General features: G+C 47.2%; 1 protein-coding gene across 1 annotated transcript; it reads left to right on the forward strand.

Annotated features, from left to right (window-relative positions):
* The first annotated feature begins 866 nt into the window (after positions 1–866).
* Positions 867–22,317, forward strand: LOC101065799 (rho GTPase-activating protein 20-like). Its single transcript, XM_003962219.3, has 15 exons — positions 867–1,169; positions 3,016–3,101; positions 8,202–8,378; positions 9,637–9,786; positions 10,190–10,231; positions 10,352–10,436; positions 10,564–10,641; positions 11,033–11,099; positions 11,419–11,628; positions 13,753–13,943; positions 14,467–14,631; positions 14,875–14,984; positions 15,103–15,292; positions 18,767–18,881; positions 19,436–22,317. The coding sequence occupies exons 1-15, from the start codon at positions 1,077–1,079 to the stop codon at positions 21,037–21,039; spliced, it is 3,363 nt and encodes a 1,120-aa protein (XP_003962268.2). The 5' UTR covers positions 867–1,076; the 3' UTR covers positions 21,040–22,317.
* Positions 22,318–24,159: the final 1,842 nt, after the last annotated feature.

Below are 24,159 nucleotides of genomic sequence, written 5' to 3' on the forward strand. Positions count from 1 at the left end.
TTCTGTATCTGGAAAATATCTGAATGTGGAATGTTCCTTAAAATCTGCTCAATTACAATCCCTTGGATTGTATTAAAGTACAGCAAATAGCTAAATAAACAGATTAAATCTGTTTGCCTGGTCAATAAATCAGTTTAACTTCGGCTGTGTTTGTGTTCAACCTTTTAAAGTAAGCATTCTCCCACTCCAAACTCCTCGTACAGTCTGGTACACTGTAGTCAGATGCGTCATCATGACTGTACAAGAAAAAAAAACGCACCATATACATTCCTTTTCATGGGTCATGTTATTCTTGGCACTGGAATTACATTTTTACACCTGGTCTGGGCCCTCTGGAAACCGCCGTCATGGTGTAGTGGAACAGTCGCCTTCTATGTGGCCCGACGGCCAGGCTCGGAAAACATGTAATATACGCAGAAAAGGTGTGGTGAAGTATGCAGATAATGTAGCTGTGGCCTGATCCTGCTTCAGTTTACTTTTGGAAGTAAACTGAACACACAGTGTCTCCAAGTCACTACATATTTAACAGAAAATGATTCATTAAACTAAAATATCTGTAAAATAATGCATTTTCTCAATATAGAAAAAAGATCCATATTAAGATCAAACTGCGAGATATTAAGTTAATATTTACTTTTAAAAAACACATTTCCTGTACTGAACATACAAGCCGACAAGTACACTGATGATATATTTAATTGTGCTTTGAAAACTACCGCGGTAACGTTTTTAAAAAAAATGTAATTCGCGATGGATAAGACGGCACAAATAACCGGAAGCGCGTCTGCAATGCTCTTATTCTGAAAAGGATCGGCGGAAATCGCCTTACGTAGCCACCGGCAGCTTCACGACTGGCGCTTCAAACCGCGCACATCTCGGTCGCGAGGCTCATATCATCAGACACAGAGGCGCGCGCCGTGCGGACGCTCCCCGCTGGATTCACCTCCGCTCCCCCCGGATCACCACCTCCGTACCATGGATGCTCCCGGGGCGCCTTCCCCGCTCTCCGCCGGATAAAGTGGACTTTACGCGGGTGTCATGGGAATATACCGGAGCCGTGGATCTATGCTGCCTTGATGGAAACCATGTCGCCGCAGCAGGGGACCATGGGACAGAACAGGTCCGACTCGCTGACGGGGGAGATCAAGTCGCTGCCCGAAAACAAAAAGGTACCGGGCGGGCACGTTTCTCTCCGGGAACCGTGAGCTTTTAATGCGCTGTTGGTTGCGGATTAAACTGTTAAAAGCAAACAATTGGCATTTTATTGCAGCTAAGTGGTAAATGAGTGTACTTGTGCAGTTTATTATTTCTAATCTGCTGATTCCTGGGATCTCTGCCACTTTGATTAGTTCAAATATGCCCCCATATGAACTAATTTGGCTTGTTTGGTGTGATTCCATTACTTTATAAGGATTTCTTAATGAAGAACTTCATGTTAAGGTGACGGTGCTTTGAGCTGAGTGTTATTTTATGACCAATAACACTAATTTATTTGTATTTAATCACATTTTTAATGATATTAATGCAGCATTAAAGGGAGCTTGGCTTATTCCGGAGCTAAATATTTGCTGAAACGACTGAAGAAAACCCAAATTTAAAAAACAAAATAAATTTGTGTTTTCTTCAGTGTTTAATCCGGACAACCAGCATCTGTAGAGCTCTTTGATCATTGACTTTGTTAATCAAGGCGCCTCCGCAATGCCCGTTTCTGACTCTTTTTCCCGAAAAAGTATTCGCATTTTCTTTTTAAATGAAATTCAGTTTGCTTTGTTGGAATGGAGAGATGATGATGGCGGTGATGATGATGATGGTGATGAAGATGATGATGTTGATGATGATGAAATTGGAATATTCAGCAGCTTCTCAGTTCACTCGCAGTAAACAGCGCCCCCATCCACGGTGTGTTCGAAGACTGTAACTGCAGTACATATGGGGGGGCGAACCTTATTTGGGCTGAGATTAGAATCAAAACGGGTAAAGGGTATCCCACGGCTTCCGTAATTACCACTTAGGCAAAAATCAGTGACGTCAGAAAGTGTCTGCCTTGTTGTAGCTTAAAAATGACTTTTGCAAAGGTAAAACTGGTCCAAATCTATGAATCTGCACATCTTATTGTTCATTTATCAGCAGCCAAGACTGTTTTTATGAATCTGTAGAGCAAGTACAGCTGGGCTGCATCAAACATGAGAGTGGACCTGTCAGAACCAGCAGACACACCAGAACTTTTCTGCCCCGTGAACGTCGGGCCGCAGGCGCCTTTTTTCTCTGTATAGTCTGTCGCTGCTTCACGTTTTCTGTCCTCTGAGCGTTGCCTGAGCCCGATTGCAGAACTGTGTCAATTGTGCCGATCCGTTTTACCCCGTGCACGTAGCAGAACAGTCCGGACCTGACAGGAATGTTACCCGTCAGTGGTTGCAGAATGAGCCCAGGAAGAAGGGTCTCATTCAGCTTCTATTTCTGCACCTCGCTTTTTTTCCCCCCCTCCCGAGACATTTCCAAGCTGAAAGGCTGCAGTGTGTGTTTGGGGCATTTGTGGGCGCTTGTGATATTTATTCAGGCTCCGCGTGATTTTGTTTTAAATAAATGAGGTTTAATTGAAATAGCTGCAGGTAGCCGCAGGTATGCTAGTTCTTTTCCTACAGCGAGAATATACGAGGTCCCCTCAACTTCGTGCTCCTAACACACATGTGTTTGTTTAATGTCTGGTATTCCTCTGTCACTCAGCTCCCAGTCTTCCGTCTTTTACAGTCCCGCTTCTCCTTTTTCTTTGCTTCTCTCAAAGACACACACACACACACACGCTGGAGTTTTGCCCATGTGTGTGTTTCCGGATCACAAGCCAACAGCCAGTTCTCCCCCTGCAGCTCTTCAGGCGTTCTGTCACCCTCCTCTTCTCAAGCAGAAGATGTCGTTCGGCAGCAGAATGCAAATCCGAACCCGCAGCTTTATTCCCCGCTCCTGTTGACCTCTCCCTTGTCTCTCTCTCTCTCTCTCTCTCTCGCCCACGCCGAGCAGAAGATGAAGACCTTGGCTCAGAGGCGGCAGTCGGCTCCCTCACTGGTCATCAGCAAAGCACTCACCAGATCACGGAGCACGTCCAGGTAGGAACACCCTTTTTTATTGTTTTGCAGTTTAGGGAAAAGGCCCTTGTGGAGCTGAGGTCTTCCTCCTCAATGTTTTACATAACGCAGAATGCTCCCGAAGTTACGGAGAGTAGCAAGAATTTGGCCCTTGCTTCTCGTATGTGGTGGGTTTGTGCATGGAGGTTTGTATTGTTGCGGATGGAATCTGGTGCAACAACATGCAGCTGTCAGTCATGTTTACCGGTGTGGCCATTTGACCCCCCCGCAGCAGCCGATAAGACAGGTTTACTTTAAACTACTGTGGTTAAACTACCAGCTTCGAACCAAGCAATGGTAATAAAAAAGTAAAGTTGGCCTCCTTGGCTGCCACGAAGGGATAAAAGTTCATCGGTCACCTTTCATCACCTTTGTGTGGTACAAATCCCTTCCTCTTCCTTTTACAACGTCGGAAATTAGGTATTACCTTCCCCCACCCCCAGGTGTATATAGTTTCTGACAATCCCCCCATTGGGGGATTTTTAGAAAAAATGAGGCTTGTCACAGAGGAATAAATAGTTTTTATTGGGTCATCAGGATCTTTCACTGAATCCCGCAAAACAGATGGAAAAACCTCAACATGCCAGTTAAGACCCTTAAAATGCTGATGGTTTAGGTGAGGTTGTGCAGTCCAGGGTCTCTCGGGTGTGATGTGGCCAGACTGTCTGACATGTTTAGAACGTGTGTGTGAGCTGGGGTGTGTGTGAGCTGGGGTGTGTGTGTGAGCGGGCGACTTGGACGTTTGTTGCTTGCAGCGAGAGTTCGGCGCTCTTACGTGTGAGAGTGGGTCATTTTAGAGCAGCGTTGAGCGAAACACTCCACACTTTTAAATGGGTCAGCGCTCTCGGGGAATCGTGTGTGTGTGTGCGTGTGTGTGTGTGTGTGTGTGTGTGTGTGAAGAGGAAAGTGAGTCTCAAATTTTCAGCTTGTGTGCAAAGATAGAAAAAGTGAGACAAACCAAATTCTTATGTTGCTGCTGCCCCCTTTTTCTCTGTTGGGGGGGGGGGGGTCTGTAGGATGTATGGAGCCAGGGCTTGACACTCTCTGCTCTCACCCTTAACCTTTGACCTCTTATAAGGAGGTGTGGGAGCGAGTCGGGTCATCTGGGGTCAACACATCTCATGTCGATGAGTGAGGGTGGTGTTCATTAATGTCTGGGGGGGGGGGTTGCCTGGGCAGGGGGCTCTAACCTCCAGGCAGGGCAGAATGTGACACAGTCAGGTGTGGCAGAGGCAGGAAGGGTTAAAAAAGGCACTTTTTAATACATCACAACAACCGGAGCAAATAAAAATGTCTTATCCCAGCTCATTTAACTGTGGGGTGCCTCAAGGATCTGTTCTTGATCTACTCCTGCTTTCAATTCTGAAATGTTAAGTGGGGGGGCACTTTCACATGTCTGCTTTGGAGCAAACCAAGCCTTGATTCTATGTTGATTTAAAGATTCAAAGTAATTGATTAGTGGCTGGGCCCCTTCTACAGATCTGTTGTCCTCTGTTGTGTTTTTATCCCTTTAACCAATCAAACGTTACTGAAATGATTTCACTATCTTTCAAACCGTCCACATTTTATCTTAATACGTCGCATTTTGAGATTTTCTGTCTGAATTTTAAAAGTGCTGGTGAGCGCCGTCAACCCTGTTTTCCATGTCCCCCCTTGGTTCAGATAGGGAACACTGACATTTACCAGCAGAAGGAACCAGCCTGTGCTTCTGCTTTTTTTGCCCAGTCTGTGGGCCTTTTTTTTCCTTTTCAGGCATTTTCACTTCGCACCGTCTGAGAGAAAACCCTTAAGAATAAAGATCTTTTCACACATCACAGCAACACTGGCTTGCAGATGGACGGGTTGGCCTGGTGACTCCACAGAGTCAGAGCCGCTCTTGTTTGGGCCTTTTTCTCCACTCCACTAAAAGTTCCCTGAATCACAGATCGTGGATATTCGTAGTTCCTCACGTCGCTCTTCTGGCTCCTAAATTTTGAGTTTCCTCCTGAAAAAAGTAAACATACAAGTGTGGCTTATAGACATTATAAGCATATATAGATTTCTTTTCCTGTTTTTCTTCTTTTGCCCTTTCTGAACGCCTCAGTGACCTTCAGTTCACCCTCTTGCATCACCTGAGAGACACACACATTCTAAAGGCACCGGGCCGAGCATAACCTCATCTGTCAGCCTGCAGGGCTACAGTATTACCGGAGTCCCTTCCCTCCCAGGAGGGGAAATCGATACCACACAGAGGAAAGGGGCAGAGCACAAAAACATATGATTGGCTGGTATCCCTGACCTCACACCCACTGTGACGCCACAAAATGACTTCTACACACACACACACAAAAGAACACCTGATGGTAACCGCACATGCAAATCATTTTCAGGCAAGTTTTTCTTTTTATCGTCTTTTTAAATGTGATTTTTTTCTTCTTACGTCGTGGTCTAAATTTGATTATTTGACCATCTGAGTGCGATTGACAACATGTGCATATCTTGTGCCGTTATCCAGAGCGCAGTGTAATGAAAAAGGCATTTCTTTTATTGAGCTCTGCTAAAGATGTCATGGCTCGCAGCCCCTGGGTCACATGTCCATTAATCGCTATAAGAAAAAGTTTCAAGGCTCTGATCTCATCGCTCCGTGTGTGTGTGTGTCCCAGTGTGTGTGGCGGCCAACAATGACCTTATGCTGTAGTCTGTTGGATGGAAATGAGCCGGTGTGTCCGGAGGCATTTGGAGGCAGGTGGAAACAGTAAGGAGGGAGAAGGTGGAAAAGATTTGCCTCATCACATCATGGTATTGTGAGGAATTGTTGCTCGAGCCGTTAAACACAAGAGACTTTAGAGACTTACTTTGGATTTTGTGGTTTTGCATTTGCGTTCAATTCGCTAAGCTAGCTAACGACGAGAACGTTTTTAGTCAGTAAATATTTGCATTCTGCTGAGGCCAAACCGGGGATGCTGTCAGAAAGTTGTGCGTTTTTGAGGGAGTTGTGTTTTTCTGTGTAAATCCCAGTAATTTATTTGCTTTTTTAGTGTTTTTTGACAGCAGTCTTGCAAACCACCAGGTTGGTACCAGCAAACCACACTCAAGCGATTTGCTGATGCTTCTCTTTCACTTGTTTTATTCAGACAAGTCAGATTCTGCGTGTTACGTAAGAAGCAAATGAACCAGGCCAGCAAACCTCTTTTCATTCAGCACTTTGTCCCAGATTGGTGACATAAAATCTTAAAATACTGCTGGAGCCATGCAGGCAGACTCGCTATCAGAGGCAAATCAACTGCAGATGCATGTGATGAATCAGACACGTGTGTAACCACACACACACACACACACACACACGCCGTCCCTCTTTGGGACAATAATAAAACCGAACAGATGGGCTGTGTTGTGTAAGTGCATGTCATTGGTTCCGTGAGGTCTGCTCAGTCTGGCCCGCCAAATTGACAGCAGAGCTGATGCTCTGATGAGCAAAGTGGATGCACATAAGCATGAGAGAGACAAAGAGAGATAAACATGGTGCTGGAAAGAGGCAGTGGTGGAGGTTTAGCCTGTTTAATGAACTTTAAGGGAATATTTCTCCTCTGTTGTAAAGATAAAATGTATTAACACCGGGCTGTAAACCAAAGTAATCAGGGTGTGTCTTTATGCAGATAATCATTCTCAGTTCCACTTAATTATTCATGCTGGGACATTAGTATGTGCACTTCATTGTGTCCTAAAAAGCCAACATTTCTCCTCACAGGGCTCCATCTCAAAGGTGGCCGTGCGGAGCCGAGTAGGGCGAGATCTCAATTTATCAACATCACATGACGTACAATGGCGCCATTAGCTCCTCGTCAGTCAGATTCAAAAGCTGGGCGACTCCACTGTCGCTCATACATTCAGGAGGACGGGATGTGTGGTGAATACGGAAGATGTCTTCTTTTTGGGGGGCGTAGCACAATGTGAAAGGGTCTTAATGGCATTAGGACATTTATAAATGTGTGTGTGTGTTGGGGGGCAGCTCCGCTAACAAGGAGCATTCCCCTCTTCTGCAGTGCGATAAGAATAAAGGAGGATGAGAAGTCGAGACTTACTTCCCGAACTGCTAAACCCAAAAGCCTCCATGCTGTCCGTCTTCGGTGGTTTTTACCCCTGGGCTGACCCCGTACCTAGAAAATTGGCAGCTTTGACTGCAATTGAGGCAAAAATGACTGAGCTGGCTTGATATGCTGTTTTGTTGGGTCGGTTTGGATAATTTGACGCCATAAAATCTGATCAAAGGTTGTGGACAGCTGACCTCTGCATGCTGTTATACAGACATGGGGTCAAGGCCGCTGTGGGTGATGCTATCAGTGTCTTATCAGGAGATATCACTTAAATTCACAACTCATTTTGTGTTAAATGATCAGTTAAACTATCATTTGTTTCAGTCATATAATGGGCTGGAGCACATGAAACAACAGCAGCCGCGGAGTCTAAAAAATGTAATCTTAGTTTTATAAGTGAAACAAATCCTTGTTCCTCCAGGAACAGTAAATCCATCAGCATCCTGTCCATCCCAGCCTCTTATCCCAACAAACCTCAACATTTAATTGGTTACATTACTTCGCTCAGTCCCATTTTGGAGTTTATTTTTGGCCGACGGACAAAGGGCAGCGCTCTGGCATCCATTAATTAATTACATAACCAATCACTTACGTAACCTTCCTTCAGTGAGGAGATTCTTTGATGCTTTGGTCAATTCCTCGGACCTTTGTCTTGATTGTGGGTCTCCGGGTGCATCCGTGCGTTCCAAAAACAGCGAGACGGCACGAGGTGGTGCGTGAGAGAGCGGAGACACAAAAGACTGCGATAGACGACGCTTGTATTTGTGTAACAGGAGATCTGGACTTTAAATCTGGCATTTAAGGGTAAACAGGAAAGGATAGTGCTCTCAAACTACTTCCTTCCCCCCCAAAATGTCCCTCCTCTGTTTCCATCTGTCCATCAGTCACACAGATTGACAGCAAAAGAAGCAGAGACAAGATGGTCCATTCCTGTTGAGATGACGAAGCCCCCACCGTATTAATTAAATGTTAATCAGCACCCTCTTGTCCCATTTTTTTCTGTCCTTAGGGAAAGCTGCCTGACACCAGTCAGCCCAGAATCATGTCCACTCGTCCAGGCCTTCCTCGCCGAGTGTCCAGCCCGTCTGTTCTTGGATCACGCCCAAGCACAGCTGAAGACAGGCCTGCAGACCCAGGAGAGACACCTCTTCCTCTTTAATGACACCCTCCTGGTCGCCAAGGCCAAGTAAGTCTCTCTGTCTTGGGAGTTAAGGAATATGTTTGTGTGTCGGAGTGAGAGTTGGACAGGAAATGCAGACTGGGAGACCTAAACAGGAATCAGAGGAACAAATAAGCAACGTTTTCATGTCTCGCATTGGAGAAATGGAGAAATGCCACAGTACAGATAGAAACAAGCATTGGTGAAGGATGGGTTAATGTTTTTGTCCTGTATTTTTCCTCAAATTTTCTCTTTTTACTGCATTCTTTCACTTCTCCCTCCGTCATTTTCTCTCCCGGTATATAATTATTTCCCAGCCAATTAAATCCATATGAAGACTGGCTCAGATCAAAGCTACTCTGGCCCCATGCACACACACACACACACACACACACCCACGCATACACCCTCAGTGCAGACCCGGCAGGTCCACTGTGGTCATGCGCCAGTGGGCGGGGCCGACCCCTCCAGCACCACTAGCATATGCTATAATTGGCTGCTACACAGTGGCTGAGCACAGGGTGAGTTAGAGGAATGTCTTGGTGTGTGTATGTTTACGCATGCGTTTTTAACCTTAATATCTGTGTAATAGCAGGGAGAGTGCACGTGTGCCACATGCTGGAGCTTCTCTCTCTGTAATCACAGATGTAGTGGTGGATAAATACACTTTTACTGGGGCTAAATTGCTGGATCTATAATCTATTTAAAGGAGTTCTCGCTGCACTGCCATGTGTACTTTAGAGGTTTGTGGAGAAAAAGGTTTTATGAGGAAAATTTAAAGTTAAAGCTTTAATAATTTAATTAAAACGCTTCATTACTTGGGGACCCTGTTATCAGAACATTCTTTGGCATCTTTTAATGTCCTGGTGGCTTTTCTTATCATAAACATCTCCTGTCTGGTGTCACTGGGTCACAAGCAAGAGAGTAAACTTATCTGGTTGTACCTACATGAGGTTGTCCGACCAGCGTGTGCGGTCCTGCTGTAGGTGACCACGCATATCGAGAAAAACAAGCTACTTCTGACAACAAGCTCCGCCCCCCGAAATTTGGTCTAAAATGTTAGCGACATTAGCCTGAAAGCACCTTTGCATACTTTGGTTTCTAAATCCGAGAGGGCGTTTCTGATCAATTTCTTGGGAGAAAATTAATAGTTTGAATAAAAAGCAATCACAAATAAACAGTAACGGACAGCTGAAATGACTGACATGGCATTTCGATGTTAAGCTAGATCAATATGACATTTTTTGCAGGCTTCGTTTAACAGAGAGCACTTTGTCTCCCGTAGATCTCCCACCCATTTTAAGGTGAAGGCCCAAGCCCGAGTGTGTGAGATGTGGGTGTCCCACTGCATAGAGGAAGTGTGTGAGGGAAGCACAAACCCAGAGAAGAGCTTCGTCGTGGGCTGGCCCACCTGCAACTTCGTGGCCACCTTCAGGTACGCAGCAGTGGAGAAGCGTGCACACGGACGAAACTGAGCGGGCGCTCTTCCCTGTCGCTTCATGGAGAACATCTGCTGACAGTGTGTGTCAGATGTAATACTAAACACGCTGCGCATATCTCTGTCACGCCAGCGTGACTCACTGATCCGTGCTTCTTAAAAAGTACACGGCGTTCCCAGGCCATGTTGCAGTATAGAACTGGAAATTCAACACGCGCCCGCCAAATCCCCGAACCCTTCGGTCCTGGTCACAAAAGCTCTTAAATCTGGGCGCAGCCAGGCTGGAGGAGATAATGACACATGCTCAAAAGGCACAAATATGAGTTGCATAACAGCAAACAGACGGACGCTTTTACCCTGATGGACGCTGATTGTGCTTCCTCTTCCTCTTCCTCCCCAGCTCGGAGGAGCACAAGAACAAGTGGTTGGAGCTCATCAAAAGGTAAAGGCAGGGCTGCAGCCGCCGCCGCTAACCCAGCAAACGACCTTCAGACATGAATACGGGGGTGGGGGCTTTGTCTTCTGGTTTTAACGTAAGTCTGACATCTGTCCTTCCCTCCAGCGGGATCCTTGAGGGAAAAGACAGGGACGACCCCAAGACGGTCCCCCTGAAGATCTTCGCCAAGGACGTTGGAAACTGCGCATATGTGAGCTCCTCTTCTCTTTCTGTCAGCGCAACGTCAACATCGCCGCCTCTTCCTGTCCGTCTGTGGGCCAATTTATGATATTTCACGTAACAAATTAAAACAGCCGACCAAAACTTTTCCTCCGCAGGCCAAGACGCTCGCGGTCAGCAACGCCGACAGCACCGATGATGTCATCCGCATGGCCCTGCTGCAGTTTGGCATATCGGTGAGTAACCAAAGACCACTGTTGATCTTTACTCCTGTACACACTCCTTTTTGTCCCTTTGATGTGGTTTCCAAAGTCATTCAGGCGGATCCTTGCTACCGTGGCCAAGTGTTGTTAAATATGATTTATGAGAGGCTAATGTCAAGACCAAGCGTAAGCGTGCCAAGAATTTGTACAAAATAATGGGATTTTAGAGCATTTCCCCTCCAGTGTATGTAATTTGATTTCCAGAATGTCATTGTGTCTTAAATCTGTCAACAGTTGACATTTTAGCCTCCGTTTGGTGTTTTGGGCAGTAGCTGCTCTGGTTTCACGTTAATCGGTGCATCATTTTAAAAAAAACGTCCTTTATTTTCAACGCAAAACTACATCTTCTCTTCTTTCCCTGCAGGGCTGTGTGAAGGACCACCGGTTGTGGGTGAGCTCCAGTAAGGATGAGCCTCCGTATCCTCTCATTGGTGAGACTTCTTTTAGCATCGACTCTTACTGTGAACAGAACAGACCTAATGTTAGTGTAACGCTACGTTTGACTCCTGTCTAATTCTGCCCATTTAAACCACTTTAGGGAAACGAGGCAGCACATATTTTACCCGCTGCAGCTCAGGCATCAGCACTAAAAGCCCAACATCTGTTAGCGTTTCACAGCACTTAGTCTCTTGCCATAATCTGTTGTTCCTTTGTTCACACTAAATTCTGGACTCAGGACTGCTGATTCATCTTTGTGCAACACAAATCAAACTTTCCTCTTTGGCTCACCGACCTCGTCTCCTCATTCAGGCCACGAGTTTCCCTTCAGTGTCAAGATGAGCCACATTCGGAATGGCGGGAGCAGCGCTGCGGGTCTGGGAGGAGGAGCCGTCAGGGATCCCACCAGTCCCACAGACTGTCCGGGGGTCCTGCTGCTGGACCAGTGCCTTCCACCTGACAACCAGTGCCAGTTCATCCTCAAACCCAACAAGGCTGTCCCGGGACAGGTGCAACTTATGGGTAAGGCAGCTGCCCAGTCCTGTGACGTGAGTCGTTAGGAGGATTTTTCAGAAGAGGGAAACAGATTTATTTCATAATTAAAGGGAATTATATCAGGAATCCTGTGTTATAAAGATGGCTCCTGAGCACACTGGGAGTGTCTGGGGCCAAACGGTGAATGTTGGCAGGATGCGAGCACATGCGAATCATTTTACAATGTTCAAAAATAAACAGCTTGCAGACATATAAGAGCCTAAATCAACTCCCCCACATGAGGGAGTTTGTTTTTATTTTACGTACGTAAGTGTTTTACGGTCTGACTTTGTCACTCAAACTGACAGGAAACACGAGAACGCGTGCGTGTTTGTCAGGTTTCTTTCCTCTGAGCAAGAAAACCGAGATAAGGAGAAGGGTGGGAGAGTTGGCGAGAGAGACGCAGCGAGATTCAGAAAAACATCGGCGAGGCAGAGGAAGAAACCCCAGAAGGGACGGACGAGTGTGAGAATGGGAGGATGGGAAGTGAAAAAGAGATGACACAGCTATCGAGTGAGCGCGGAGGTCAGAGTAGGTGACGGAAAAAGAAACAGCCAACTGTAACAGATAGAAGACAAAGAATCGACGTAGGAAGAGAAGCTGAGGAGGAAGGAGGTGAATGGGGGGAGGGGGAGAGGGCCGATTAATGAAAAGAGGAGAAGGAGAAAAACAAGCGCCTGGTTCCCAGCCACGCTTCAGTTATCAAACCACAAGCAGAATAACAGCGTCTTACACGATGGCGTCACAGCAGCGCCGCCGCCATACACGTGCAGCCACTCGCACCTGAGAGCTCGACGGCGTGTGTGTCGGAGCGCCGTGGGCGTGGCAGGAACGGAGGCGTGGCCTAACGCTGCTCTGGGACGCCCTGTCAGGTAGCAGTGACAAATGATGAACGGCGCTCACGTATTTTTTACCCCGTGGGTATTTGATCGTCTGTGATAGCAAGAGCGTCAAACAAGCTGAGGGCTGACGTCTCTCACACACACACACACACACACACTGCAATTACACACATTCCGTTGTTCCCATGACACGGTCCAAACATTTGTAATATAAGTTTGTCAATAAAAAGTTTTGATCTTGTCTTCCACCCACAACTCAACTCGACATTGTTGGGTGACGACCTGGTGGGTTTGCATGGATTCACACATTTATCAGGCAAATCTCACCTTTGTTTACGCAGACGCGGGTTTGTCAGCGCGTCCATTTCCAAAAAGGTTCAGCACAGACTTTAGCTTTCATTATTTTTTTAATGACGTCCTGCTGAGACGCACCAGAGCAGCTCGGGGCAGTAATTTTATCAGGAAACTTTTCTTCCAGCGCATATTTGGCAGATTGTTAAATAATGACTTGTATGTGAGGTATGCCACACATTTGGGCCCTTTTCAACTGCCGCGTCCTCCACCCACTCCAAGAATCTGTGGTTTGTTTGAAAAGGCCGACCCTCACATACAAATCACGGCCGTGTTAATGTTATCTTTTGTGTAACGAGAGGCCACCGCAAGAAATATCAGCGCCGTAACTTGAGCTAGCTTTGCTTCTGGTCATTATTGTGGGGGTTTTTTAACATAAAAATGTGAAATCGACACGCAAACTGTGCTCAAATCAGGAAGAACGCACAATCCTATGACTCTGTTGAGCGTTCACAGTTTTCACAACCTTTAATGGATGTTTGGTCACACATGAACGACGTTTTTGTCCACACACTCCGTTCACATGATTCTTCCACTGACGGGTCGATCAAGCAGAACTGTGAAAATATCATGACACAAAGTGCCCTCATCGGCTTAAAGTGACGCTGAGAAACAAGCTGAAGGTGAAGAAAAGTCACCCGTGCAAATGCTCTTTGACCAGAAGCTTCGAGATGTTTGAACAGGATCACGTGTATGTCTATATTTACGCATACTCTTTATGATAAGAGCTAAGCTGCTCCTCATTCTTATGATAAAATAAAAAAAAACATTGGTTAAAAACGTGTCAAATTAAAATCAGAAAACTCGACTTTGGTCCTAAAAGCCTCATAACTGCGTTCAGCTTCCAAATGTGCTTTAATATATTTCATCACAGACAGAAACGCGGACTCAGGCTCTTCCTGTTTGGTCCTCTGTGCAGAACCTGCTCAGCAAAAGACCTTCAAGAGGAAGCGATCCCTGATCAACTGGCCCTTCTGGAAGGGCTCCAACCCCCAGCTGGACAGCGTGCCCCTGTCCCCCACCTCGCTCAGCCCCACTCAGGGGCGGCTGTTCGGACGGTCGCTAAGCTCCATCTGCTCTCCAGAACACGGCCTGCCCAAGCCCGTCATGGTGAGCTGGATACGGGTCACCGGGGTGGGGGGGTCAGGAACCAGTTTAGGTTCACAGGAAGATTTTGTTTTTATGGGAAGGGAGATGTATTTGCTGGAGAGGGAATTCTGTTATTGTTCGGCTTATCTAGCTGCCTCAGATAAATGGTTGAAGTTATGAATCGCTGTTTAGAGAAGTGGAACCCGAAATGTGCTGAAAAAGCAAAAGAAAGTTTCCTCTCTGGGCATGAGGCGCACCGAAAAGCTCTAAAATGTCAGGTTGTTCCACATTCTTACATTCACTTATGCTAATGGGCTGCTTAGATGGAAACCTTGAGTGATGATTTTCAAACGAGGCGACAAGGGATTTTAGATTTAATTAATATGTGTTTTTAAGCAAAACAAAGAGCCGAATTCCTCCCTGACAGATGTTTGAGATGCTGACATGCCAACCTCTGATTTCAGACAGCTGTTATTACTAATAGCAACACTGATTAGAGATCAGTGGGGCAGTTTCATGGAGGTAAACCCTGTCCACTGTTTAGGACATGCTGGTGCATCTGTACCTGGAGGGGCCGTACACCAGGGGGGTCTTCAGGAGGTCGGCTGGAGCCAAAGCCTGCCGGGAACTCCGGGAGCAACTGGACAGAGGAACCGAGGATCCAGAGATCACACATCAATCTGTGTTCGTCATCGCTGCTGTCCTGAAGGTAACACACACACACACACACACCATATGGAGTGTCGTGATAATTAGATGATATGTCGGCATATATTTAAGAAACAGGCATCCAACCAAAGCAAGATGTAAATAATTCAAATTGGGTGATTTAAATGTTATATATTGCTAAGCGAATATTTTATTAACAGGAAATGAATGTAGAACAGATTCGTAACACTGCTAATAAGTAGAAAAGGTTAGCATCCTTCACCTACATCATTCCTTGGTACAGGACTTCCTGCGGAATATCCCGGGCAGCCTGCTGTGCGTGGATCTGTATGACCGGTGGATGGATGCGATGGGAACTGAGGGGGCAGAGGAGAAAATGCAATCCATCCACAGGTAGGAACTGGCTTTGTATTAGGAATTTTTTAAATGATTGCTTCAGCATCTCAAGCAGCACAAGAAACATGTAAAAGACGCTGGAAGAAATGTGTGTGATCATGATCTTCGCTCCCAGGTTGCTCCACCTCCTGCCTGGTGAAAACCTCCTCCTGCTGCGGCACGTTATCGCCGTGTTGCACTGTATCCAAGGCAACGCTCAAGACAACCAGATGAATGCCTTCAACTTGTCCGTCTGCATCGCGCCCAGCATGCTTTGGTCCCAGGCACCAAGCACCCCTGAGATGGAGGGGGAGGGCACCAAAAAGGTGACGAGGAGTGCACACACAGTAACACGCACCATATGGAGCCTCATGATGATTACTCTCATCTCACGAGCTGTTTATTCCACCCACCAAAATCTGCTGGGCAATATTAACTCTGCCCAAAAGCACTCGGGTGAGCGGGATCGTCGTACTAAAGGACTGCAGACTCTGTTTCTTCGCACTGAGGAATTTAGCATTCCGGTGGAAGCGGTGGAAGAAAGCCGCGTTGGTGCGAGTGCGTTCGTGCAGGCGCGGCGCGTGAACCCGCTGAGATTAGGGATCTGGTGCCGACGCGGCTGTAGCGTTTATGCGCTCGCACATACAGTTGGACCGACTGTTCCCTCCAAATGAACTAACACACGCGCACAAACACACTGGGTCACGCTCTCGTGTCGCCGCAGGCTGCCGCTCATAAGCTACAATCACAGCATTTTTACACTCTGGCGAGCTCAGAATCCTCCAGGATTAAACTCAGACTTGAGAGGAAGAAGGACAGCTTTGCAGTTTCACGGTGATTTACTCCCACAGAGAGGTATGAAGATTAGCATCTGCACCACTCTGACACCAGAATAGGGGCTTTTTTTCTCCTCAAAACGATTTTTCCAAGCAGATTCCACAAGCAGAAGGTTTTCTTATCCTGTTCTGAAGCATTTGTTGAAGATGAATGGTTAAACGTCCGGTTGGGTGGAGTTTGTATAAACTCTGCTCACAGTTTTATCACCCAAATTTGTGTCTGTGAAGTTCAGTGTGAAGTCGAATCCTCTTTTCTTCCCTCGTATCTCCGTCCGCCAGACTAACCTGCATTGACGTAAACTCCAGCAGAAGGAGCCCTTTTGCCCACAGGAGCCTATTGCGCAGCCAGCGAGACACAAAGCACGCGGAGCATTTGATCTGTGGTCTATTTGGAAAGTCGTTTGACTTTCACGGTCTCTGTGGGTGGCTGGTTTGCTTATCTTTTCAAGCCTGTGTGTCCATACGTGTGTTTGCACTTGAGGTAGACGAGGTTCAACGAGAAAACATGTAAAGAATTTCCTACAGGATCCCGAGGCCAAGTTTCTGTGTTAGCAGCAAATTGTGTCACAGAAATACACACACATAGCCCCAAAACCCACAAATACTGAAATCTCTATAGCAAACATTCCCCCGATAGCACTTTCCCTCTCACACACTGTGTTTGTGTGAGCACAAGCCGCCCTTTTACTTCTGGGAAAAAAGTGAGATTTCAACATTTCCCTGCCTGTGGTTGGAGCTCAGGGGCCGATTCCAACGAGCTCGGGGCCCCTGCTTGTGCAATGTATAATTTCCACCCTTGTCTGGGGGCACGTGAATGCGCCGTTTTGGCCGCTTGACTTCAGCCTCGGTGTCTCTGCCTCTTTCGCGCAACATGCAATTTAAATGCTTTCAGTCGAGCGCGGCCGTGTAGGAGTGAACCTGAGTTCTGTCACAAACCGTGAGACAAGCGCGACGTTTAAAAAATGGGTGATCTTAAAAACGACCCACTTACACACAGCCGTGCCGTCTCCCACCCGTGCACGTGCGCTTCGTCCACGGCTGTCAAAAAAGAGGAATGAAAAATGGCTCCGATTCTACGGGAAGCCCCAGTTCTGGTTTTATTTCGCAGTTTGAGTGATCGTCGTGTTGACGGATGTTCGAACGTCTCGCTGGATCCCTGCGGGGCTTTTCAACCTCAGGTGTGTCACGTATCCGCCGTCATCGCTGGGTGGCAGAAAAGAATGTCGGAGAGATGATTGCTGGAAGGCTAAATGAGTGACAGCTGGGGAGACAGCAGGTGAGGGCAAACAACTAGATTTAAGTGCAGCGGACAGTCATAAAGAGCCAAAAACAAAAGAGGAATTAAAAGTAGAACCACTAATAGGGGACGTGCAGGAGTGCATGTGTGCACAACAAAGCACACGGACTTAAATACACAGGGAGGGTGGAGAGATGGATCATTAGAGCCGCGCAGATAGTGGGACACGTGCTAATCACAAGCCCAAGCGTATAAAAAGGGAATTTTAATGTCGGAGCTGTAATTCTAGCTGGTTTCTTTAACTGTGGTTGTGTCATGCTCTTTAGCGTCTTTAGACTCTAAACAATCACCCACAACACAGCCCAAATCTGCCCGTTTGTCTTTTTCAGGCTAATCCGCATTAAAATTAGGATTAACTGGCCCCGATCCGTAATGGAACCTTAAGTGACATTTAATAATCTCACCCTGTCCGTTAGAGTCAATGTTCCGGCGGCGAACAGCGCCGTTGCCGTGGCGACGCCCATAAAGAACGCTTCCCAGCGTTTCCCAGACCCGTGCTTTGAGTGCTGACTCACAGCCCGCGCCCGGACACGACGCTGTCGTCTGCTCCCGCAAACAAACGCGGAGGCCCTAAAGTGTGTTTGTCCCAGCTGTGTTTTCCACGGTGTCGCCGAGGCGCAGCCGCAGCAGGAAAAACAACCCATTTATAAACATAACAGGCAGAGAGAGCTGGAAAAATTTTCCAGGGGTTGGGGAGGATGTGAGTGCAGCGGCCCCGAGTGGCTCTGGCGGCGGCCAAGCGCTCTTCACGTGAAAGGACGTCATATGTGTTTAGTGCGTTTCGACTGCATAGTTTCGTTTCAGCCAAGTGCTGTAATTTTTTTGGAACCAGTGTTTTTAACTAAGAGCCGCTTCCAATTCCCGAAAAGCACGTCAGGCGCCACTGACATGATTCAAAAGCAGCTTCTTCAGGGAACAGAGAATTTGTATTGGCAGCCGTAATTCCATCTTCGCCTTTTGTAACCACGTTTTATGAGGAATATGTTAAGACTCTTTATTTCATAAGAAATAAAACACTGCTCTGGTGACAAAGACAGTGGATTTGTGATCATCTAAGCCAAGACGTGAGGTCAGATATTATCAAGACATTGTCCAGGACTGGATAAGAAGTAGTTTGATGTGTAATTGAGTGTGTGGAATTCAGATGCTGGTTTGGAGGTCATCTGCAAATGAGGGACGTCTCCGTGTCCGTGACAGTGGCACCAAACACCTCTGCTCTTGCGTTCCTGGACAGATTCTGAGCAACAGATCCATTTCTTTTCCACAAAGCTGCACCAGTAGTTGAATTCCTGGATATAATCTGGAACAAAGAGTCGGTGGACAGCTGATGATACACAGATATTTAAGCCCTGATTCCACAGAACGAGGCCAACGGCAGCTGAATGATCACCAGGCAACGCCAGTATGTGGATTTCCATGTCCTCATTATGAGTTTGTCTCTCACTTAACACATTTGCGAGTTTGTTCAACACTTTGTGCCGACATGAAGCGAAGCAGCTGCGGCGTGAATCACCTCTGGCCGGCTTCCTGACAAATCGCCTCAGCATAAACACCAACAGAATTACAACCTGATCCAAATGTAAAACAGTTGAAATGAATTGTTCTCAGCCCCGGGGGGAGCCAGGGAAAGCATTTGCTTTCTAACCGTGTGCTGTTTCCCTTCGCAGGTGTGTGAGCTGGTGCGACTCCTCATAGAGAACTGCTGCGGCGCTCTGGGAGACGACGTGACGGCGCTGTTCAGAAGCTTCAGCCAGAAGAGCAGCAGCAGCGACCACGGATCAGGTGACTCCACTGTTCATTATCCCACGTCCGGCCTTCATAAGATGTTTCAGTCCGTGCTAACCGAAGTCAAGGCTGCCGCACGGATTAAATAACTTCACTTCGTTCACTTGGTTTTTGTGTGTGTGTGTGTGTGTGTGTGTGTGTGTATGTGTGTGTGTGTGCTGAGGAGTATATATTAGTGCTTTTTAACCAACAATGCCTCAGTGTTGCAACTCAAAATATCATAACATGGTGGTCGCATGATCACTTGGGGAGGGGAGGGTCATGAAATAGCTCCTGTTCATTTAGGCCCCTTGATTGGGGTCAGCAGGTCGACCTGCTGTAATTTCAATGATTGCCCGGGTCACAAGTGTCCTTTTAGCACGCTGCTGAATCTCCTCATTCATAAACACAACCAAGGTCTTTTTCCTGGCACCTTAAATCACCAGCAGTCGAGGAGCCCCCAGCAGGACAGCAGCTTACCAACTGTTCTGTTGGTCTGCTGCAGTGAAACGGGACGTTGTTCCTACAATTCTGGAGTTTTGTTCACGTCTCCTCTCTTTTCTCTCTCCCAGATGTGTCATCCTTCCAGATGAATGACTCTTCCTACGACAGCCTAGAGAACGAGCTGAACGACGACCCTGAGTCGCCCTACCAGGAGCAGCTGCCATTGCGCGACAAGGACAAACCAGACAGTCGCAGCCGGGACTCCGTCATCACCCTCAGCGACTGTGACCCTGATCCTGACCCGGAGGCTGAGCTCCTATTGCAGCTCCCCCAACTGGCCAGGCCGAGGAGGTTCAGCCCCGCGGTGCGACAGCCGCGCCCCCGCCAGGCCAACGGGCAGTCCCAGGGCCCCAGAAGGCTGCGGAGGAGTTCGGAACCTGCCTTAACGCTGGAAAGCATGGCCCCCTCGTGCACAGTGACGGCACTAGCTAACACACAGCGCCTGCCTGTGCGAAAGGCGAGCTACGATGCAGCCATGGAAGGGAAGGGGGAGGAGGACAGGGTGTTTCTGGAGCAGAGGCTGAGCGGTCTTCAGCTGAAGGAGGAGGAAGAGGAGTCGAATAAGAAGGGTGGCGCCAAAGTCCAAAACGGTGGACGGAGGAAGGTGAAGCACACCCCTCCGCCGCCGTTGCGTCTGGACGCCAGCTGTTCCAGCCTGTCGTCACCTGCAACCTCGCCCACAGGCTCCTCCCTCAGTTCTTTAGACTCCGCCTTCTCACAGTACTCTACTGACTACACCACCAATGGTGCCGTTCCACTGGCAGAGCCTGCACCCCTCTCACCAGGGCGGCCAGAGATGTCACCCAAAGGCTCCCCACCTCAGAGGGAGGCCTGGACACAACCAAGCCAACCCCCCTCCAATTCTCACGGACTCCATCCCAACACGTGGCTCAGTAAGGACCGCTGCCTGTCACTACGGCAGCCCGAGGAGGACACGCCCGCGGCGAACAGAAAGACTCCAACCAGTAATGGTTACTCCACCCTCCAGGAGGCCAAAAGCAGAACCTGCCAAAGGAGATCCAGCAGCCCTCCGTCCTACCAGCAGGCTCTGCTGCAGCTGCAGCGCAACCGCTCGCCATTCTATCGAGGCACAGAGAAACCTCTGACGGTCAAAGAACTGAGGCAGCTCCACGACCAGACTCCCAGCTACAACCCTAAACCACAAACAGGAAGTGATGTCACCCAGAGGTTGGGAACAAATGATCATGTGCAGCCCCCACAGGGAGTTTTCTATGGACAAAGTGGAACCACTTTAGTCCTCCAAAGGCAAAAGTCCCACCCTCTGACTCAGGACACGAAAGGACAAAAAGCAGTAGGGACCCTTAATCTTCCGCGAAGGGCATCGGAACCTCCCGTGGTCAACTTAAACCTCACCTCCAGCCTCACGCGTGACAGAGCTCACGCTTCAAAGGGTACAGGAGGATTGAGAGTGTCTGAGGTGGAGAGCAGCCACAGCGAGCCACGCTTCTGTCTGTCTCCATCCGCCACCAGGGCAGTGAGGGACTACTTTTCCTCCCAGGGCCAGGAGGATGCAGACGGCTGCCTGAGGAGGAGTCAGGAGGTGGCGCTGGCTATTGTACAGAGAAAGAGAGAATGGCAGAGCCGGCGGTGCAGTGACCCACGAGTGGATGAGTTTGAGAAACTGTTTTTTGCAGAAGAATCGTACGTGTAAATAGGATATTTGTACAGAAACGTTTAGTGTGAGAGGCCAAGTGTCTTGTTAAAGGTTTGTCTCTGATGCGATAATAATATTCCTCTGTGCATCCGTGTTCCTGCCTTCCGCTTGTGGTCTAGATCCAAGGTTTGACCAGCGCAGGTGCACCTGCTGTGAGAGCTGCGTGACACGGCCTTCAAAAAGTTCAAATACTAACTCATATTGTGTATGACTTTAGGATTGTGTATGACGGTTTTTAAATATTAACCCCCTTTATTTAATTTATAATCCAAAAAAAGCAGCTAGAACACGCAGGTAGTTCACACAATTCCATCATTTTACCGTAATGCAGCTTTTAAATTCCCGCGTCTCTGGCGTATCACCATCCAACAAGTATTATATCAACATCTCTACTGTATACATGACACACCTGCGTCTGCTCCAATATTGCTTTGCAGAACTGCATGTGCATCATTTATCAGTGTTATTATATCCTGATAACCTGTGCCAGATGATAAAGCGATCCACTTTCGGCTCCATCCTCCTTAAAATATGGAGTTTTATTGCCATTTGTACTTTTCCACAGATCGGATGCATCCGCAAGGCGTCCGCCTGAGCCGGTGAATTTTGGGCCGTTGTGTGTTTATTTTACACACGCCGCTTTGACAGGGCGTCCTGAGGTGGAACGTGAGCTGATTTGTGCCATTTATTCTGGTTTAATCACAAGTAACTCTCATTTTAGTGTGACATGGACGACGTTTAAGCCACTTGTGTGAGTGTGTGTGCGTGTAATTCAGCTCTTCGTGACCATCTTCATGTTTTCTTGTACAGTCCTTTTCCTCCAGTAATGCCACCATTACAACACCGACCTTTTTGTGACCCTTGGGGATAAATGAGCTCATTTTAATGTGCATAATTACCTTCAAACATATATATTAGGTTGCTAACACAGCATAGGGGCATTTTACGTGATTCTACACCAGGCCATTATTTTAAAGTGCTGTCATTTACAAATGTCTTTTATTATTATTACTATTATTATTTTAATCCCTTTTACAGTGAATTATGTCTGACATGTAAAGCATATTTATAATACAGAAATATATAATTCTATTACCTTGTTACTTCTGTGTTTTGTGTGACAAAATCTAATGTGTATTTTTGTACATGCCCATTCTGCTGCTGCTGCTAGAAATTATATTTGCTACAAAATGCATCATTTGTATATTGTGTATATCTTGACGTCCAGTGCACGTGAACAAAATATCATTGGTTTTAATAAATGTTGCTCTTGTATAACGTCGTCTTGTGGTTCTTCAGATTTTTGGGGAGTATAAAGGACTCTCTTGTTGCCCTCAGCATAAAGTAACAAGCTAAAATCACCAGACGGACACTTGGAAGAGCAGTAAAATACACCTGGAATTACTCAGTTACTTTGGAAATTAACTATCAGATGAACTATCACAGATGTGTCGCAGTAATAATCAGATAACTAGTCTAACGTGTCGGTTTGTTAGTGTAAAACGTGTGACAGATTTAAGGAACTAATTGATCCCAAAATACAGAGATGAGGTTCATATTAGAAGGTTTTATTGAGCTGAAACCAAAACTCAAGTTTCAGGATTACTGGTGACCTGGTCAGCAGAAAACACTGGTAGAAATACAAGCAACGGAATTTCACTTCTTCCTCCGAAGATTTGAGAACTCCCCGAATTAATGGCTTTTCCTGACGGCGCTCTGCAGATTTAAGCAGGTGACATAGATCCCAGTCAAACCACTGCGACCTTTACAGGTTCCAGCTGCCTTTGGTGGCCTCTGTGTGTCTCCATCTCCACATTCCAGTGCCTCGGCCGAGGCCTGTGAGCCTGCGCCAACCTGTGTGGGCTGCAGAGACCAGGTCAATCCTCCTTTAACAGGCGCTCTCGTTGTCTTTGATTTCCATTGATCCTGTTGTCACATCAAAGGAGATGAAAGTTTGTGGATTTTGAATCATCCTGGTACTGTTGTGGGCAGCGGGAGGGTTACAGGACGCTCCTGAGTGTCCTGATGCAGCTGGAGGAATGCCTGAAGGCGCCCAGAGTGAGTTCTTTCAGCTCCAGCCTGAAACATCCAGACAGGTTTGTTTAAGCCATTTGAAATGTGAGCATAAACCTGATCCATGTATTTACTGCGAGTGTTCTTCGAGAATAAAATTTACTGGACAGGAATCGGAGTTTAATTTGTAATCCCCCGAGCGCCATAAAGACACCGTCCAACACGAAGCAGAACATCATCATCGGGTCCGTCCGTGTTTATGAAACACACACCTTGAGCAGGTTGCTCGGCAATTCAGATGATGTAAACCAAACAAAGCCGCGTTGCGTAACAGAACCGTCGCGGGCTTGTTTACACGGACGAGTTTTGATGTCGGTGTTCCGTAAGGGTGGAACTTTGTAGCTGCAGGTAGCGCGGCAACAAAGAGGGACACAAATATATGGAAATATGTTTCTCGAGGTGCTCATTTGTTCTCCTGACGCCGTTCGATGCAAAACACCACCCGATTCCTCAGAAAACGGACTCTTTTTGATGCATAAATGTCATCAGCATTGAACTGATTTGACCCTTTGTTCTCAAAAAAGTCAAAAGCCTGTTCCGATGCACCGGCTCACACCTGGAGGACCGTACTGGAGGCGTCCCAGTCTGACGTTAAAGTTCAAACAACCAGCTGTTCCTCAGGATTGATGCAGCTGTCATCGTTTTCTGTTAGTGAAGAAAGCAGCAGAATGTGCCAGAAACCTCAAGAGGTCCTCTCAAACGATTTCACCACCAGCTAAAGGGTCACGTCCCCGGCGACCCGGCAGATGATGATCATGTGATCTTGGTGGAACTGGTTTGCCTGGAGCCACATTCACCCACCAGAACACTGGTGGAGGTCTGGTTCTCGTTTGCCGTGTTGGTTTTATGGTGTGATATTTATAGGCCTCCATCTCAGAATTGAGCAGGTGGAACCAGCAAAAATGTCAGCGTGTGACGACGTGTTTGCAATTAGACGAAGAAATGAAAACACGTCCGGCTGGAACAACTACAACATCGCTTGGAATCCAATTAGCAACCAAGTGAAGAGAAAATGTGAGAATTTAATACTTAAGTAAAGGTTAC

The sequence above is a fragment of the Takifugu rubripes genome, chromosome 1, assembly GCF_901000725.2.
Source record: "Takifugu rubripes chromosome 1, fTakRub1.2, whole genome shotgun sequence".
NCBI lineage: Eukaryota > Metazoa > Chordata > Actinopteri > Tetraodontiformes > Tetraodontidae > Takifugu > Takifugu rubripes.

Bases quoted from the DNA above. Each gene is read 5' to 3' on its own strand.
- LOC101065799 (XM_003962219.3), top strand. From the start codon at position 1,077: ATGGAAACCATGTCGCCGCAGCAGGGGACCATGGGACAGAACAGGTCC. The intron at 1,170-3,015 runs GTACCGGGCGGG...CACGCCGAGCAG, and splicing joins CGCTGCCCGAAAACAAAAAG to AAGATGAAGACCTTGGCTCA. The intron at 3,102-8,201 runs GTAGGAACACCC...TTCTGTCCTTAG, and splicing joins AGATCACGGAGCACGTCCAG to GGAAAGCTGCCTGACACCAG.